This window comes from Aquarana catesbeiana, linkage group LG10 (assembly GCF_042186555.1).
Source record: "Aquarana catesbeiana isolate 2022-GZ linkage group LG10, ASM4218655v1, whole genome shotgun sequence".
In the NCBI taxonomy this organism is placed as follows: Eukaryota; Metazoa; Chordata; class Amphibia; order Anura; family Ranidae; genus Aquarana; species Aquarana catesbeiana.
Window position 1 is genome coordinate 81,257,466 of NC_133333.1, and position 19,201 is coordinate 81,276,666.

General features: G+C 39.3%; 1 protein-coding gene across 13 annotated transcripts in view; it reads left to right on the plus strand.

Moving 5' to 3' along the window:
* The first annotated feature begins 2,602 nt into the window (after positions 1-2,602).
* Positions 2,603-19,201, plus strand: part of LOC141110752 (uncharacterized) — a 263,647-nt gene continuing 247,048 nt past the window's right edge. For 11 of the 13 annotated variants that reach the window (XM_073602320.1, XM_073602329.1, XM_073602321.1 and 8 more), the window contains exons 1-4: positions 2,603-2,822; positions 13,567-13,633; positions 16,528-16,580; positions 17,607-17,753. In XM_073602320.1, the coding sequence (XP_073458421.1) occupies positions 2,753-2,822; positions 13,567-13,633; positions 16,528-16,580; positions 17,607-17,753 (337 nt within the window). In that variant the 5' untranslated portion in view covers positions 2,603-2,752. The remainder of the gene's footprint in view (positions 2,823-13,566; positions 13,634-16,527; positions 16,581-17,606; positions 17,754-19,201) is intronic. The other 2 variants (XM_073602325.1, XM_073602333.1) reach the window with 1 other exon arrangement.

A 19,201-nucleotide genomic window follows, 5' to 3' on the forward strand; every position in this document is an offset into this window, starting at 1 on the left:
GTGGCTGCATTTGATGGGGCACAGTGGCTGCGTTTGATGGCACAGTGGCTGCGTTTGAGGGCACAGTGGCTGCATTTGATGGGCACAGTGGCTGCGTTTGAGGGCACAGTGGCTGCATTTGATGGGCACAGTGGCTGCATTTGATGGGCACAGTGACTGCGTTTGATGGGGCACAGTGAGACCCCCCCCCGTGATAGCATTAAAACTCAGCAGCTAAAAATACTGTAGCTGCTGACTTTTAATATTAGGACACTTACCTGTCCAGGGATCCAGCGATGTCGACACCTCAGCCGATTTTCAGATTGGCTCTCGGGTTTTGCCACTATCATTCATGGTAAGGGAAACCAACCGGTTCCCTACTGCACATGTGCAAAGCGCGTTCCACTTTCTGAATGGCCCAGCGGAGGAAGGAGGAGGGAGGCAAACTTCAGAGGGGACAGCGCAGTCTCCCGGAAGTGGGGAAGGGTACCTGTCAGAAACAGGTACCCGTTCCCCCCTGAAAGGTGCCAAATGAGTCTAAAGAGGAAGGGGTGTTGTTTACAGATGATAGGGTGGGTCTTAAACAGGAAGGGGTATGGCCTCAGCAGGATGGGGTGGGTCATATTTAAATTAGGGGGGTGCATGCGTTTAGTCAGGCCTAGGGCAACACAAAACCTAAATACACCACTGCCACTTTGCACTACAAGTGCAATGTGGACTTGCGAATTGCAGTCACTGTAAATCTGAGGGGTGGATCTGAAATGAGGGGAAGCTCTTCTGATCTATCTATTTATCATCCAAACATGTGCAAGCTAAAATGCTGTTTTATATTTTCCTTGCATGTCCCCCTCGGATCTACAGTGACTGCACTTCCAAGTGCACTTTCAGTGCAATTTCAAGTGGACTTACGTTCGACTCGAACATCGGGCTCATCCCTAGTAGAGACCACATCTAGGGTTATCATTGCAATGGTGTCTACTTTACTGGTAAAAAAACCTATAATTGGACTGGTTTGAGTAAACTAGTGCAATAAGGGCAAGCTTTGTCAGAAAATACTAAACAATATGTACAGTATGGAGCTTGCAGCTAATCTATCTTTGAAAAAATAGATTTCTAGAGTATTTCCTGTTAACACAACAATCTTTTATATTCATATATATGTATATATATATATATATATATATATATATATATATATATATAAATTAAAATGAGTCTCCTTTAACCACCTCACACCCGCCAGTCATCAAATGACGGCTAGGCAGCGCTGCTCTCCTTCTGGAAGGCTGTCATATGATGTCCACCCAGAACGACCTCTCTCGTGCACCCGTGAGGGCACGCATCGTGCCGATTGGTGGTGCGACGTGTCAGTCAGACACACCGCTACACCAATCTCGGTAAAGAGCCTCTGATGGAAGCTCTTTACCACGTGATCAGCCGTGTCCAATCACAGCTGATTACGATGTAAACAGGAAGAGCCTTTGATTGGCTTTTCCTCACTCACGTCTGACAGATGCGAGTAGAGAAGAGCCGATGGGCTGCTCTCATGACGGGGGTGATTGTTTATCAGCGCAGCCCCCCCCTCGGATAACCGCCAGGACCACCAGGGATTGGCACCACCCTGGACCACCAGGTATGCCACCCTAGACCACCAGGGAAATTCCAATCAGTGCCCAGGCAGCTGCCAATCAGTGCCCATCCCCAATGCCTGCCAGTGCCATCAGTGCCATGTATCAGTACCCATCAGTGCAGCCTTTCAGTGCCCATCAGTGTCGCCTATCAGTGCCCACCAGTGCCACCCATGAGTGCCCATCAGTGCCTCCTATCAATGCCCATCAGAGCTGCATATCAGTGCCACCCATCAGTGACGCTTACCAGTGCCCATCAGTGCCACCTATCAGTGCCCATCATCTGTGCCCATTGGTGCCACCTCATCGGTGCAACCTTATCAGTGCCCGTCAGTGCCACCTTATCAGTGCCCATCAGTGAAGGAGAAAACCTACTTATTTACAAAATTTTATAACAGAAACAAAAGAAAAAAAATTTTTTTTCAAAATTTTAGGTCTTTTTTTATTTGTTTAGCAAAAAATAAAAAACACAGAGGTGATCAAATACCGCCAAAAGAAATCTCTATTTGTGGGAACAAAATGATAAAAATTCTGTTTGGGTACAGTGTAGCATGACCGCGCAATTGTCATTTAAACAGCGTCATCGCTGAAAGCTGAAAATTGGCCTGGGCAGGAAGGGGGTTAAGTGCCCTGTATTGAGGTGGTTAAATATCACTCATGCACAATAATACAATTTCTCCAAGCTGTAGTTTTGGATAGCGTGTATGAGGAGTGCTATTTAAAGGGGAATTATTTTAGTAAATTTAGTAAGTTTTGTCAATAGTTTGCACTAACCATTTCAAATTGGAAATTCAGTTCTAAACACAATTGCCAGAAATCAGACAAAAATGTAACACATAAAAAGTTTGTAACGAGTGAAATATTTATCTAAGCAAGTGCAGTCTTCTTCTGTAATGCTGAGAGCTGTCATTGTGGTGGAGGAACCTGTCTTACCTGTCAAATTCCTCCTCCCCCATTCCAGTAGTCCACCCTATAAAAAGAAGTGACATTATTCCAGCCCTACATTCCTCCAGGTTTCACAGCCTGGACACTGGACAGTTCTGGTTTGGTGACAGTGATGACAGCTCAGCCACAATAGCCTACAGTGGAAGCAGCAAAAGTAGTGGTTACTGCCTGATCTTGAAGCTAACCCAGGAGCTGACACCATGGGTGTCCTCCCTATTCTTCTTCTCTCAGTTCTTTGTCTACTCAACACAGCATCTACAGAAGATAAAGGTAAATATGTATCCATTTTTTATAATTAGTCTGATTCTTAACCAAGTTTGGTTAAAATTTTTTTTTCATGCATTGGATACCCAAGATCTAATTTGTGCTCTATATGGGTATGCTGTTTGACCGAAGAGCCTACATATAGTTACATAGTTACATAGTTACATAGTAGGTGAGGTTGAAAAAAGACACAAGTCCATCAAGTCCAACCTATGTGTGTGATTATTATAGCAATTATCTGATTTAATAACATTCTTTGTCTTCCATGGAGAATACAAATGAAAAGAAGAATCCATGTTGATCTGCAACGCTGACATAAAATTTAGACCCCTTTCACACTGAGGCAGTTTTCAGGCATTTTAGAGCTAGAAATAGCCTCTAAATAGCACCTGAAAATCGCCTCCCATTCATTTCAGTGTGTCTTTTCACACTGGGGCGGTGTGCTTGCGGGACATTAGAAAAAAGTCCTGCAAGCAGCATCTTTGGGGCGGTTTGCGAGCGCTGTATACAGCACTCCTAAAACGCCCTGCCCATTGAAATAAATAGCCAGTGCTTCCAAAGCGCCTTCCTTGGGGTTAAAAGCGCCCTGCTAGTGGCTGAAAAGCGCTGCTTAAACATCGCTAAAACACCGCTTAAACAGCGCTAAAGCACTGCTAAAATGAATGGCGCTAACTCGGCAGTGGCCCCAGTGTGAAAGGGGTTTTAAGGTTCCTTAATAGTTATTGGTAGTACTCAATATTTCTAAAATGTATAACTTATTCTCATTTTCTATCAGATGGTTAAAGTAAAATGTAAGCAAAATGTAAGAGGAATTTACTGATGTAAGGCTCCTTTCACATTTCACCTCCTTTCACATAGCGCGTCTCCAAAGTCGCACAATTTCCAGTGCGCCTTTTGATCGTAACTTTTGGTGCGATTTTGATTCGACTTTACATTCTATGGATCAAAATCACATCAAAATTAACACCAAAGTAGTGCAGGCACCTTTAAGTCACAGTGATTTGAAATTCGCATGACAAATTGCACAAGTGTGAATGGACTCTAAGCCACTGTTCACACTGGTGCGACTTGTCATGCGATTTGACAGTTCCAAATCGCTTGACAAGTCGCACCCTATTGCCGGAAATGAAACCATTTATATCTCTGTGACTCATGTCGCAATGAAAAAGGTTCCTGCACTACTTTTTACTGATTTTATTGCAACTTGCATTGACTTCTGTTACATGAAGTTGCAAGCTGCAATGAAATCAGCCATGCAAATCACACCGGTGTGAACCGGGGCTAAGTGTTTAACTAGAACATAGTATCTCTTTAATGTTCTAAAGCTGGTTACACAGTATAAGAGAATGGGGCGAACGATCGTCTTGTTTTCCTCCATGATTCACAGCAAATCGGATGCGTATAAAAACAGTACACATTAAACGAAAATCATTTGTTCTGTTAATGTACGAGGAACATTTTGGAGTTTGTCCCTTCAGAAATTTTAATTTAGAAAGTCTGAATCGGATTTTGATAGTTGTGTTCACACTATACGAAAATCAAACAATCGTGTCTTGTAAGGCATTTTTCTTCCAATTTCCTCATTGTATGTACCCAGCTTAAGTTCGATGGTAATTGTTTAAATTAATCAAAATGATTCTCATTCTGAAAAGTTTAAAGAGCTGTTTGTTTTGTCCACTAACACCAGCCACAGCCGGTTCAGCAGGAACCGTTCGAGATTCGAACAGTTAATGGGTAGGTTGAATGTACCAAGTTGATCAATTGATCAACTTGGGTATAACCAGCTTGCCAGATTCTTTTGTGATTATTGTTAGCGGCTGAGTGGCTATTGTGGGCAACACATACAGACTATATAAAAATACATATATTCCCATTTAACCTATATGAGCATAGTTATTTTTTTCCAAGCAAAAAAAAAAAAAAACAAATTTATAATAACTATGGTATAAAGTGATTTCTTGGGATTTTTTATAGAAAAAAGCATTAATGACATGTACAATATTTACATTTAAACATGTAATTGACAGATAAAGATACAAATGAACAAATCAAACTTCTCAACAGATTAGGTTTATCTCACGTTTATAAATCACATTAAAGCAAAAATGCATTTGATCCTTTTTCTACTAAAAACAGTTGATAAAATGTATGTTACTTTAGTTAATAGAATAGCGCTAAAGTACTTACGAAACTGGTTTTCCCTCTAGCCATGGAATTAAACAAGGGATTAGATCTTAACAACGGATCTGTTTAGTTTGGTGATAGACGAGTAAAAATCAAGTTTAATATGCTTAGGGTGATCAGATCTACAACTTTGTGAGAACTTTCTGGTGCAGAATATGAGAAGACTAAACTTGATATAGTGTGTTATTATAGTTATATGGCTCACCATAAAAAAAAAAACTGCATTCTGTACAAAAGAACTGTGTTGTGTAAGTGTGTTGACCTGTTCTACAAACAATAAACTGCAGAGAAACCAGGCATCCAGGCATCGCTAAGCGTCTAGTTTTGTCTCACATTGTCACTCATTCTTAGAATGCCAGTTTATGGTTTCATGAAGTTAAGTCGCCGAGCCTGTATGGCGATTCCATATAAAGAGAGGTAAAATACACAGATCAGCACTGCAGTATATAGTCCGTACTGCTGGCTACAAGTACTTAATAAAAAGTATATGCAAAATTATAATTTACAAACAAACATAACCCTATATATCCCCATCAATTTATGAAAAGCCTTGTTAAGGAACATTTAATACTGCTGTGAACTTGTTAATTTAAGCTTTTTATCAAAGTAAAGGGTAAATGTTAAACTGCAAACCTTTTCACCTGCCATTTTACCAGTTACTGCACTTTGACAAAATCACATGCAAAAATGTGTGTAACTTTGCAAGATTATAGTTTATGCTTATAACCCAGCAATTTGTTCCATTTATTAACATGAATGTAAAATGTTTTGTATAATGTATAAAGATTTGGTAAATCTAGTTCTTTCACTGTGATTATATTAGAAACCTCATGTTTGCCCAGAATGTGTAAATTAGTTAAGTCTTAAGGCTCCATTCACACTGGTGCAATTTCAGATGCGAATTGAGTTGCACAGAATCGCAACATAGTGGAAATCACATTAGTGCGACTCTGCATGGCGTGATTTTGGAAACGGTTCCTGTACTACTTTGGTGCCATTCCAGCACAATTTTGACCCCATATAATAGGCAAATCACATCCAAGTGGCATCCAAACTAGACTACATAATCACACTGAAAACTGGATAAAATTGGATCGCAGAAATGTGAATCTAATCTAAGAGAAGTAGGAATGAAAAGAATTCATCGCTCCAGGTGTAACCGATACGTCCACACACCTGAGTGCTAGCCCCGGCTGTTAAATTGTCAAAACAAGAAACGGCTGCACCTCACGTGGGCTCCAAGTAAATTTTATTGGAATATGAAAATATCCAAAATGACACCAGAGGACACCAGCAGTGGTCAAGGTACTTTGACCACTGCTGGTGTCCTCTGGTGTCATTTTGGATATTTTCATATTCCAATAAACTGTACTTGAAGCCCACGTGAGATGCGGCCCTTTCTTATTTTGATAAGAGAAGTATGAAGTCTACAATTGCTGACCTCTGTCTTTAAAAATGCTAGCTCCTTCATTGTTATGTTGATCCCCTGGCTTTGATTTGAGCCTCTGAACTTGAGCAGGTATGTAGATGAGTATTTTATAAGCATATGTATTTGACCAACTAATTAGACAAGGAGTAACTGTAACTTGTTATTTACTAAACGGTTGCAATAATAGAAGCAAAAAAGCAAAAAATAAATTAATAAAAAAAGGTTTAGGATGGAAAAACATGCATACACTACAGAATAATAAAAAGCAGCACAAACATGGACTCTTCACAGAAATGTCTCTGTGGCTCAATATAGGGTAGCATGCCTGAATAGCATAGTCTCTTGAAGATTCTATAATAACCTGTTAAACAGGTTAGAAGTTAGAAAAAAACAGGTTCAGGATGGCAAAACCATGCATACACTGTAGAACATTACAAACCAGATTACTAGAGGTTTGCCTTTGGCTTTTTCACTCTTTGTATGGTTGAGAATTCAGCCCTTGAACCTGAGGTGTTTTCTGACTGCAGTGTGCAAGATTACAAATTGAGCCCCCCATAAGCTCATAGCAAGGTAGAGACATGCCACACCTACATGTGTACATTTGTTTAACACCCCAGCATAAAAAATAAATTAAAAAATACTCATTGCAATAAAGCAGTGCACGCAGCATGCTGTGCCAAATGGTGGATGGAGGCTGGATTATGCTAATAGTGGGAGGGTCTTAATGGGGCATAGTTAAACAAAATTTGAGTCTAATAGACTTGTACAATGCTCAGCGCAATCTTTAATTGCATATGCTTTTTAGGCCATCTTAGAGAAAATTTTCATAGAGTAGCCAGTGACTAATTAGCAATCGCTTTGGTTAGAAGGGTTGGTGGTCAGTGGCTGGCTACAAAAATACCTCTCCCAGCATTGATTATAAGTGGCTGACTGAAAAATACCCCTCCAGCAATGGTGATGAATGGCTGACTGTTAAAATAACCCCCATCCCCCCCACCTCGCTAGCTTTGGTGTTCAGTAGCTGGCCAGAACAATAAATCCCCCCAGGTATTGCTGGTTGGCTGGCTAGAACAATAACCTGCTATTTTACCAGTTACTACACTTTGACAAAATGACATGCAAGCATTTTTTGTAACTTTGCAGGATTAAAGTTTAAGCTTATAGCACAGAAATTTGCCTACTTTAACAACATAAATGTAAAATGTTATCTATAATGTATAAAGCTTTAATAAGTCTAGTTCTTCTAGTCGTTTGCCCAGAGTGTATATATTAATTAGGTTTTAAGAGAAATACGGAGGCTACAGCTGCTGACCTCAGCCTTCAGAAATTCTAGCAGCTTCATTGTTATATTGATCCCCTGGCTCTTTGATTTGAGCCTCTGAGCTAGAACACGTTCTATATCAGTATTTTATAAGCATACTACACAGGTTGAAAGTTAGAAGCAAGAAAACGACAGGTTCAGGATGGCAAAAAACATGCCTACACTTCAGAATAATACAAAACAATTTATTAAAATTGCACAAACATGGTTTCTTCACAGCAATGTCTCTGGGTAACATGTGCCTACATAGCATAGTCTCTAAGACTCTAGCTGAAAATAATTCCTTGAACAAAACAGTTCAAAAAACTCCAGCTGCTTGTGATTGATCATGAACAGCATCTTACTATGTAAAGTCCAGAGTAGCTCTGGTGGCACACCTGGAAGGATCCCAGAACCAGTATCTGATAGCAATTGGGGATGAGCCCCCCATAGTAGCTGGATTTTACAGAAACCCAGCATGCTATTAGGTTCTGACAGTCTGACAGTAGCTAAGAAACTCTTCTCTGAGTGAGTTGATTTTCACCTTACAACAGTCATAGATACTCCTCTATTCACCATGGCAGCTTATAACAGTTCTGGGACATTTTATTGCAAATTTGGGTTGCTTCTATCTTTGTCTTACAAGCTTTATCTGAATTTATTAAGCAACAGTTCATCTACAAAATGTTTCTTCAGCCATCCATCCACATTGCCTAAAACAGATTGTCCTGCTCCGCCCTTTCACTACAGTGTCTTTCTGCTGGTATGTCTTGCAGTTCCAGGGTATTTAATGGAGTGGATTCTTCCACTCTCTGCTTTGAAGTGAGCTTTAAGGTTGCCTAGTGTTACCACTTGACTAAGCAGCTTCATATCTTGTCAAGGAATTCTGGTCTTTCACTGGGAGGTCCAAGATTAACCTTCTTGCTTTCTTCACTAAGACACAATTAGCAAGTTTTGCCTGCTGAGAGGGCGGTATACCATATCATCAGATAAGGCCGCCCAATTTCACTAAAGTCTTTACTTGGTTCTGAGTACTTGGGTACTTGTTGCGGCAGGAATCCTGACAGGAACAAGTGGGTCATTATTGCAGGGGAGGTAGGTTGTCTGCTTCCATCTGGAGTAGTGCATCCGGTCATCATTGTTGCACCACTCCCATCACCATTGTCTAACATAGCCTGGTGGTGAGCATGGTGAGTAATTGGGCACTCTGCTACAGTTCCTTTCTCTGACTTTCCTGATTTGCAGTAACAGCATAATGGCATAGCAGCAAGAAGACTAGCAGTCAAGTGGCTTTCCCTGCATTTTCTCTGTGTGATTTAAACTTCACTTCCTGCTCAGAGCCTTTAATGTTGTCTACAGTAGTGCACTACTGGGATTTGCCATAGTCGTTAAAACAGCTTTTAACTAAATACTTCTGTAAAATATAGTGCTTCATCTGTTAAAGATTATCAGCCAAGTTTCCTTTATAAAATTTCCTAAGTAAGTTTTTATTGCTCAAACCATATCAACCTTCATGTTATTCAAAGATATAAACATGACAGCTCTCTTCACACCCTGCAGCTGAAAGGGCTCCCAGGCTGAAAAGCAGTAACAGGTGCTTGCAGATAACAATATCTTGAACAGTTATAGACTGGTTCTATGCCGTACAAGTAACAATAGCCTTAAATTCCTTCAACAGGATTTGTGCTGCTCCCTCTTATCCCTACCCCACTGTTTTCTGAGAACAGAGTTGTTCATGCATAGCATAGCTATTGGGAAACACAATTCCTTAGACAGGCCATACACAATTTATTTTCTTTTGTTCAACCAGTGGGCTGAACCAAAGAAAATTAATCAATTGCCCCATCCACACATTTGAGGTGGATGGAGGAATCCCTCCTGTGGAGATATTATATTTTGACAGTGGGGAGGCTTCCCTGACATTAGAATGCACGCACTAGCCCCGCCTTCTAAAGCTGGCAGCACAGATTGAGCAAATATGCAAATATTTTCCAACAGGCTGGTTGATCAGAAGTCCATTGAGAGATCGACTTCTGTACATCCAGCTTGTCGATGGATGGATGAAAATTCAGCTGGTCCCTGTTGAACCAGCTGTATTTCGATCCATCTATGGCCGCCTTAAAGTGTGATGACACTCTAACCAAAATATTTCATCCTAGTTCAACCTATGTGTTTGTGTTAGTGTGATTTATATTCTCTAACAATTCCCATAGCCCTCTATATTCCGCTAAATGCTTTTTTGAAGTTGTCAAAACTCTCAGCCTTTACTATTTCTTGGGCAAGGAGTACACATTTTTACTTCTCTAACAGTAAAGAACCCATTCCACAATCAAAGGTTAAACTTCCTTTTTTCTAACTTCAAATCATGGCCGGGTGTCCTCTTCAGGGACCTTAGAGTAAATGGTTTATCACAGTGCCCCTCTTCTCCAGAGTCAATAACTCTAATCTATGTAATCAAGCTCACAGCTGATGTCCTCCTAGGTTATTGTGCGTGTGTGCAGCTTCCAACATGCGTGACAACATCACAGCGCTCAAACTCCTAGCTACTTCTTTTTTCTCATAGACTTTGTCAGTAGCTAAACTGGTAATACTGGACACAGGTATCATACCATGTACACAGTGCCTGGTGTGTTGTTTAAAACACTGAGGTGTTTTTATGGACCCCCTACACACAAAGAAGCATATGAATCTAGCCAATATTTAAACACAGTTAAAATATTTTCTGTGAAGTTCCTCATTTATGCATTATTAATTTATTTGTTTTTAGGGTAACCAGGAGTCCATATGGATGCTGGAGATAAAATAAAATTATGTAGCTCTTGTGTTTGGACCTTAAATGCTATGTTCACCTTTACCAAAAAATAGCCTACGCAGGTAATGAGCCTAAACAAATAGGTTAAAAATGGTGCAGCTTTATTTTATTGTCATACCTGTAGGCCATTTGGGCCTCCCCAGAAGCTTGGATGAGAAACTCCAAGTTAGCAATCCCTACATCCTGCTGTGTTGCTAGGGCAGGTACTGAACATTTTACAATTCTGTACAGTTTTTAATACCTATTGGTTTCTTTGATTGCATAGCCTACTTTCTGGAATAGGTGAACTTTTTACTGAAAATATAAGTTTGCTAAAAATATACTATACTTTCCCTTTAAACACGGTACTCTTTTACCATTTCCAGACCTTTATTTAAGTGAAAATATTATCAGTCAGAAGTAATCATTAATTTATCTCTGAGATACCCCCAAATATTATTTATGATTATGACTAAATAACTGAGGAACCTATTTAGGAGGAACTTTTCAATTACATATTTTGAATTTATTCCCACATTTCCTTATTTTGAGTGTTTTGATGTCACCTTTTGCAGGTTAATAAGTAACTCTACTTTCTTAACAAAACAACCTCAAGTGTTTGCCATGTTGCTATGAACAAGACACATGTATATTGAAAAGCATTTCACATAAAATAACAGGGATTTTCTGCTATAAAGAACTAGGTAGAGGGTGGGGTATTCCTGGCAGGTTTGAGTCTTAGGTAAATAGCACGATTTACTGTACCATTCACTTTTTTTAGGTGAAGGACCTAAACCAATTTCTTTTATTGTCATTGCATTTCCAACTCTCTTAAAAGCAGAGAACACTTTGGACGTTGTCCAATAAATTATTTACGCTAAAAGTGATTCAGCAAATATGTAAAGTGTGGAACTGTACTAAATTTGTTTCTGACAAGTACAAAGGCAAAAATCACAGACATATTATTGTATGCTTAAAGGCAAACCACAATGACTTTTAATTATGTTATACATTTATTTTAAGGTTTACATGTTTATAAATGTATCTTTTATATCATTTGTTTATTATTGTATACAATTCAACAATACAATGAAACCAAATTTAATTAAATTAAAACACATTTTTAAAAATGTTTAATATATGATGTGTCCTGGACTTTTTGATTGCAGAGTATTTGGGGATTTTTAATGGAAAAAAATGGACACTGTAGCTTTTTACATGTAGCTCAAAGTGTAGTAGTAAGATTTATGAACAATTAAAGAGTTGTCTGGAATGCACTTCCTGCAAGTGATAAATACTAAATATTGAAATGCAGTATTGAAGTATTTCTATCCTCTATTCTTAAATTCTGTTTCCTGATAAAAAAAATCTGTTAAAAATAGAAAAGAAACATTCCCTTTGCACAGTGTATATACAAATGACTGAGCAGTATAGTAGGCACCAGATATGGGCCGTTACTCATCCACCAGCATAAAGCATTGGAATGGGAGAGCAGAAACCTGATTTTCACTAGGAGCAGAAGGTATTTTTTAGGCATTTACAAGCAAAAAGAAATTGCAAATCATAACATGCAGCAGTTCAGCTCTATAGAGTGAAAAATGAGATGTGAGACTTTGTCTTTAAGTTTAAGGTAGATGGATGAAACCATGCATAAGCATAGATGGTACATTCATTCAAAATGACATCAAATGATCTGTAAACCAAGAACTATATGCAGCTAATGAGATATACGCAACTATTGACCCTTTCTGTAAAGATCAACTTTACCCCATCCCTTCTTGCCTCTTAAAGGGATTATTTCACTTAAAAAAGGTGTTGTCGGGTATAAAGTAAAGGCACCTATCAGATTTTCCAGTTACATTATCAGAATTCAACAATAGTGACTACTAAAGGCATGCTGCTGCATGTACAGTATGTATAGGTTTCTAGGGATTTGCACTTTTTTCTGGCCCTTTAATTTGATGTGTGGCCCTACTGACATATAAGAAAGCTTTTGAGGTGGTAGAGGGCAGGTTAAAAGGTAACTCCTCTTTTGTGGGGAAAAAATTAACAAATAAAAAAAATATAGGGCATACAATTGCGATGCAAGTCATATTGTAATTGAATGTTATTAAAAATTACCTTTCCTTTTCAAACTGCAGCAATGTAATTTTCTGTAAATTGCAATGTAATATGGCTACCTGGGGGCATTCTGTACACAGATGGTGTACAGAACACCCTCCCACCCAGGTTTGTAATTTCCTGCTTGTGTGATTGGCTTACTGAGTTTCCCAGAAGTCTGCAAAAATCGATTTTGAGCATCCCCTGCAACAAAAATTGCATTTTTGGTGAGATATTCCCAAAGGAAATCACATCTAAAGGGATGCAGACCCTGCAATTTTCCTCATTAGAGCCCTGCAGGAGCAGCAGCTAATTAATAATTACAAAACCACTTCCATACAGATTTAGACAAACGAACAACTAGTTCTTCAGAATAACAAAAGGTAGGAATCTGCAACAAAGTGTGTTAAAATCCCTGCGATGCACATAGATCACCCAGAGGGGAATATTTTTTTCTCAATAACAGTGGAGTTACTCATTGAGCTCGACTTTAAATGAGTACATTCAGAGTAAAGATTTGTATATGCTAAGCTACTTCTATCTCTGGTTTTACTGATCCCTTTGACATGTCATCTTTTTTCATGTTATATTTTTTCCAATCCTGTTTATAAAAAAAAATACAATTTGGGATATGTTATATAAATGTAATCATTGTTTGTTCTGTCTTTTCCCCTTTACCCTCTTTATAGTGAAGCCAGCTATAGTTTCTTATGTTTTCCCATATTGTTTAAATAGAGCTTAATGGTAGCTGAAATTAATTATATCATCATATGTTTGCATGACACATTATGTTTTCACATGTATAGCCTTCTTGTGTAAACCAGTTTAGTGAATTTTATCAAAGCTGCAGCAATATTTCTTTTGAATGTATACAATGAGAGTACTTTTCTGATACTCAGTTTAAATATAGATAAACATTAACATATTTCATTTTTATTTGTAACAGCAAATTGTCTTTACAATGGGAACAAGATCAGCCATGGAGAAACTGTGACTGATGGCTGTAAGATCTGGTAAGTATCTAGATCTGATAATACCATTCAGAAAAGGAAAGCTGGCTTTATAAGGAGAATATATTTAACCTTAAATCTTTCTCATAAACATGCTGTTTATGAAAAAGATTAATGATACAGGCATTGATGCAAACAACTTTGATATGCCTTTAATGAGGTCAGTCCACCCAGACATGCCAAAGAGCTCATAGAGCTCATATTCCACTATTCTACAATGATCACAAACCTAAACATTGGTGTTAGAAGGCTGTAATAGAAGCAGTGTTTTTACTATTTTGTGTAACATTAACATTTGTTCGGGGACAGTGAGGTAGTGAAGTCAGGATCAGGATAGCTGCAAAAAAAAAAAAGTGAGGAACAACACTTCTATCTTCCCTTAAATACATTTTTATTCATCAGGATCCCAGATTGCCCGCCCCAGCAGGTGGATCTGAAAATGGGTATTTTTAAATGAAAGGGGAATCATAACTGCAGTATATAAGATGTGTGAACCCTAACTTAGAATTGTGATATATTTTGAACTTGGATTATGTTCTGGAAGATACCCTGGACGCCTGCCTTTACACGCACATAACTTTTAATGACATCCCAGTCTTAGTCCTTATGGTTCAATATTGCATTGGCCCACCCTTTGCAGCTATACCAGTTTCAGCTCTTATGGGAAGGCTGTCCACAAGGTTTAGAAGTGTCTATGGGAATGCTTGACCATTCTTCCAGAAGCGCATGGCTTGCAGTCTCCGCAAAAATTCATCTCAAAGGTGTTCTATCAGGTTGAGGACAGGACTCTGTGCAGGCCAGTCAAGTTCCTCCACCCCAAACTCACTCAGCCACGTCTTTATGGACCTTGCTTTGTGCACTGGTCCAAATCATTTTGCGGAGGGGGGATTATGGTGTGGGGTTGCTTTTCAGGGGTTGGGCCTGGCCCTTTAGTTCCAGCGAAGGGAACTCTTAAGGCATCAGAATACCAAGATATTTTGGACAATTTCATGCTCCCAACTTTGGGGGAACAGTTTGGGGATGGCCCCTTCCTGTTCCAACATGACTGCGCACCAGTGCAAGGTCCATAAAGACATGGATGAGTGAGTTTCAGGTGGAGGAATTGACTGGTCTGCACCTCAACCCAATAGAACACCTTTGGCATGAATTAGAGCGGAGATTGTGAGCCAGGCTTTCTTGTCCAACATCAGTGCCTGACCTCATAAATTAACTTCTGGAAGAATGGTCAAACATTCCCATAGATACACTCCTAAACCTTGTGGACAGCCTTCCCAGAAGAGTTGAAGTTGTTATAGCTGCAAAGCTTGGGCCAACTCAATATTGAACCCTACAGACTAAGACCAGGATGTCATTACAGTTCATGTGCGTGTAAAGGTAGATGTCCCAATAATTTTGACAAGATAGTGTATATGGGTTTAAGTAGCTTTCATTTTGCTTGTTGTTGTACTCTAGACAAGCCACACATTCTTAAAAAAGAAACTATAACCAGACAAGTTATGGTAAACTGGGCTAAAAGAAAACAAAAATCCTCCATTAAACCAGTGTGAAGCACAGCATAGTCTTCTTCAAACAAAAGGTATCTGCACTGTTCATCAAAAAATGTAAAATGATTTATTCCTCATTTAGGACAATAAGCAGAACCATGAAAATCATTCCTTTATTTCTATGAACCATCTGTGAATCCAGAACTGCTGCTTCATAACACAGATACAGCTTAATATTCTAGAGCCGTTTATTTTAAACTGCGTTCAGCTGTTTCTAGCTTTTTAGCCATCATAAGTGTAAATTATACTATTAGGTGGGAAACTAAGTGGTTCCTAATGCATTTAATTGATAAAATATTGGAGGAGTAGATATGACTTCTTGGTTGAATGTGCAGGCATTCATCAGAACCCTGGACTTTTAGCCTGTTTGGCAGGAGCTGAACATTATATATTGTAGTGGGTTTTTCTCCAGTTACTATGCAGTATATGACAGCTACCTTCTTTTACTGACAATGGCTGTTAAAGCGGAGTTCCACACAAAAATGGAACTTCCACTTTTCAGAACCCTCCCCCCCTCCGGTGTCACATTTGGCACCTTTCAGGGGGGAGGGGGTGCAGATACCTGTCAAAGACAGGTATTTGCACCCACTTCCGGCATAGACTCCCATGGGAGTCTATGCCTCTTCCTGTCCCGACCGCGCTGTCTGCTGGGAACACACAGCTCCCAGCAGAGAGCGGGGACCACTAGGGACGCGCAGCGCGACTCGCGCATGCGCAGTAGGGAACCGGGAAGTGAAGCCGCAACGCTTTACTTCCTGATTCCTTCACCTAGGATGGCGGCGGCAGCTGCCGAGAACCGAGCAGGTACTCCGCGTCCCCTGCCGACATCGCTGGACCCTGGGACAGGTAAGTGGCCATGTATTAAAAGTCAGCAGCTGCAGTATTTGTAGCTACTGGCTTTTAATATTTTTTTTTTTTGGCAGTGTGGGTGAACCCCCGCTTTAAGGAAGTAGTGGATGTTTGCATCTGTTGTGTCCTTAGCAACCAGGGGCATCAGATACGCCTTTTTCATTTACTGGCCTGAAATCCCCTGCTATGTAAACAAAGTATGGGGTTCACCATAATTCATGCCATGTCCCACAATGCACATCATCAATAATGTCATCCAGTGACATAAATTCATGTCAAAAACGATGCCTGACATCCACTGACACATCAAAAGAAAGAAACCCACCTACCATTGATACAATCCTCTCCCAATGACTCCTCATCCTCAACTGACAGTTCCAGTGGGTGACAGCTCAATATAAAAGAAGGGGAAGCCTCCCGGGTGACATCAAATATGGACATGACCTCTGACACCTGTGTATTAACTCCATTTCATTATTTAACATTTTTGTTTTCCACTTTCAGTGAATGTGACAATGGTGAAATTAAAGACTGCGTTGCCAAGGCTGGATGCTTTTGTAAGTTGTTTTTTAAAGAGCTGAGATGTTTAGGGGTGTGAAAAAGGAAAGGCTACTTCAAAGTAAAGTTGGCATTGGTAACAAAACCAAGTGTTTTTTTTAATAATGCATTCTTTCCTTTCAGGGAGTGGTGAATGTAATGTTATTTAGATGTGTGTCTGTTCAATGTTATGAAGACCTGGGCTACAGTGAGGGATACACAATTACGAGTGGGGTTACTACAAATGCTCACTGATGACCTTTCTAATAAAACTGAGTAAAAGTGAGCATGCAAAAGACCGAAAACCTCATACCCATGCCTATAGCATTGAGCACAGTTGCTCGATTTCAATCCCTACTACTACTGTGGCACATTTGTACCACAGTCTTATAATGTATCTGTTCTTCTACAGAGGACATGCCTGGGAAGAGTAATGCCCCGTACACATGGTCGGATTTTCAGACGGAAAATGTGTGATAGGACCTTGTTGTCGGAAATTCCGACCGTGTGTAGGCTCCATCACACATTTTCCATTGGATTTTCCGACACACAAAGTTTGAGAGCAGGATATAAAATTTTCCGACAACAAAATCCGTTGTCGTAAATTCCGATCGTGTGTACACAAATCCGATGGACAAAGTGCAACGCATGCTCAGAATAAATAAAGAGATGAAAGCTATTGGACACTGCCCCGTTTATAATCCCAACGTATGTGTTTTACGTCACTGCGTTCAGAACGATCGGATTTTCTGACAACTTTGTGTGACCGTGTGTATGCAAGACAAGTTTGAGCCAACATCCGTCAGGAAAAAATCCTAGGATTTTGTTTTCGGAATGTCCGAACAAAGTCCGACCGTGTGTACGGGGCATAAGAGGGCTATTATTTGTTCACATGGTCAAACATACATTACAGTGGGAGTGCATCAGTTCAATGTTCTGTAATTTTTTCCTTAGTTTATAATACATTATAACATTTGCAGCCTAGTTAAATTTCATACATCACCTATGTTGCTCCCATTTGACATTCATTTTTGTTTTCATATCAGCCAAGAATCTTAACACCCATGATGGTGTTAGTACTAATTTTGAAGATGACCCCAATGTCATTGAAAGCAGTGCGGGAATGCAGTTAAAACGCCAAAAACGATCTAATATGCAAGGAAATCTAAATCTACTTCCTGGTGCAAAATCAGGTATGTTTTAATTACTATTTATTTATTATTATTTCATTTCTCTGGTTGTGAGCTGTCTTGGTAAAATAAGTACAGTAAAACCTTGGATTGCATGCATAATTCGTTCCAGAAACATGCTTGTAATCCAAAGCACTTGTATATCAAAACGAATTTCCTCATAAGAAATAATGGAAACTCAAATGATTCATTCCACAACCATTTATTTATAGGTACTTCAGTTTATAGTCCATATAAAAAGATTATAGCAATGTGACCAGGTTGCGTAACCATAAAATATCCATCAGGAGCTACAGAGTATAAAAGAGAAGAGAGGCGCCTCTAAGTGTAGCAATAAGGTTACATTTTATGAAGATACAACATTTAGCAACTCACATTGTTGATGAATAAAAGAGGCACATCTAAGTATACAAGCTGTCCGCATAGACCGCTCCTCGCACCGCTGGCTCTCACCGCTCTCAGACTGCAATTGTGACGGGAAAGACTACCCAGCAGTAGAGTGATCTGAAAGCGAGGCTTGAACCACTTGTGGAGTGCAGAGTGGAAGGGATGACGTCGCTGGCCGAGAGGAGGATGGTTTATGTGAACAGCTTTACCCCAGATGACTGCATACTTAGATGTGCCTGTTTTAATCATCAACCATGTGAGTTGGTAAATGTTGTACCTTCATTAAATGTAACCATATTGCTACACTTAGAGGCGCCTCTCTTCTCTTTTATACCCAGTTGTGACATGATGCTACTTGTATATCAAGACATTGCTTGTATATCAAGTCAAAATTTATTTTAAAATTTTGCTTGTCTTGCAAAATGCTCTCAAACCAAGTTACTCTCAAACCAAGGGTTTACTGTATATGGCTTATAAGTCTACATAAATGAAATAGCATACATGACTGCCTTTTGAAAACCAAATACGTAACTACTAATCTTAAATGTAATTTATGCAACTATTGTCTGTTTAGTAAATTGTTCCTTATGTATAGTATTTTACCCAAATGTAGCTTATGTTTGAAATATAACAATGGTTTTTATTACAATGGGGTCAAATTCCACCCTTTAAATTCAGTCATAAACCTACCCCTAAAACTAATCTACAGATTATTTATAATGAAAATAATATAAATACATACAGTGTACTGTATATGCTTTATATTGTATATCATCTTAATTTTGGATGGGGTGAGGAAGGGTTAGAACCTCTGTCAGGTTTTTACTGTGTTTCTGGGCTCCATTAAAGAGGAGACAGGAAGTGAGGAAAATTCTCCAACTTAGACAGAAATAAAAATGCTTCCTTTAGTAGAGTAGAGAAAAGTTCGAACATTTGGGACGTGGGGGTGCTGAATTGTTTGTTATGTGATTCTTTAAATCGGAACTTCAGTCTGGTAAATTATGTAATTTCAAGGCAGATCTCAAGAGAATAACAGCCATGGGTCAGCTCATGTCTCAAATTGG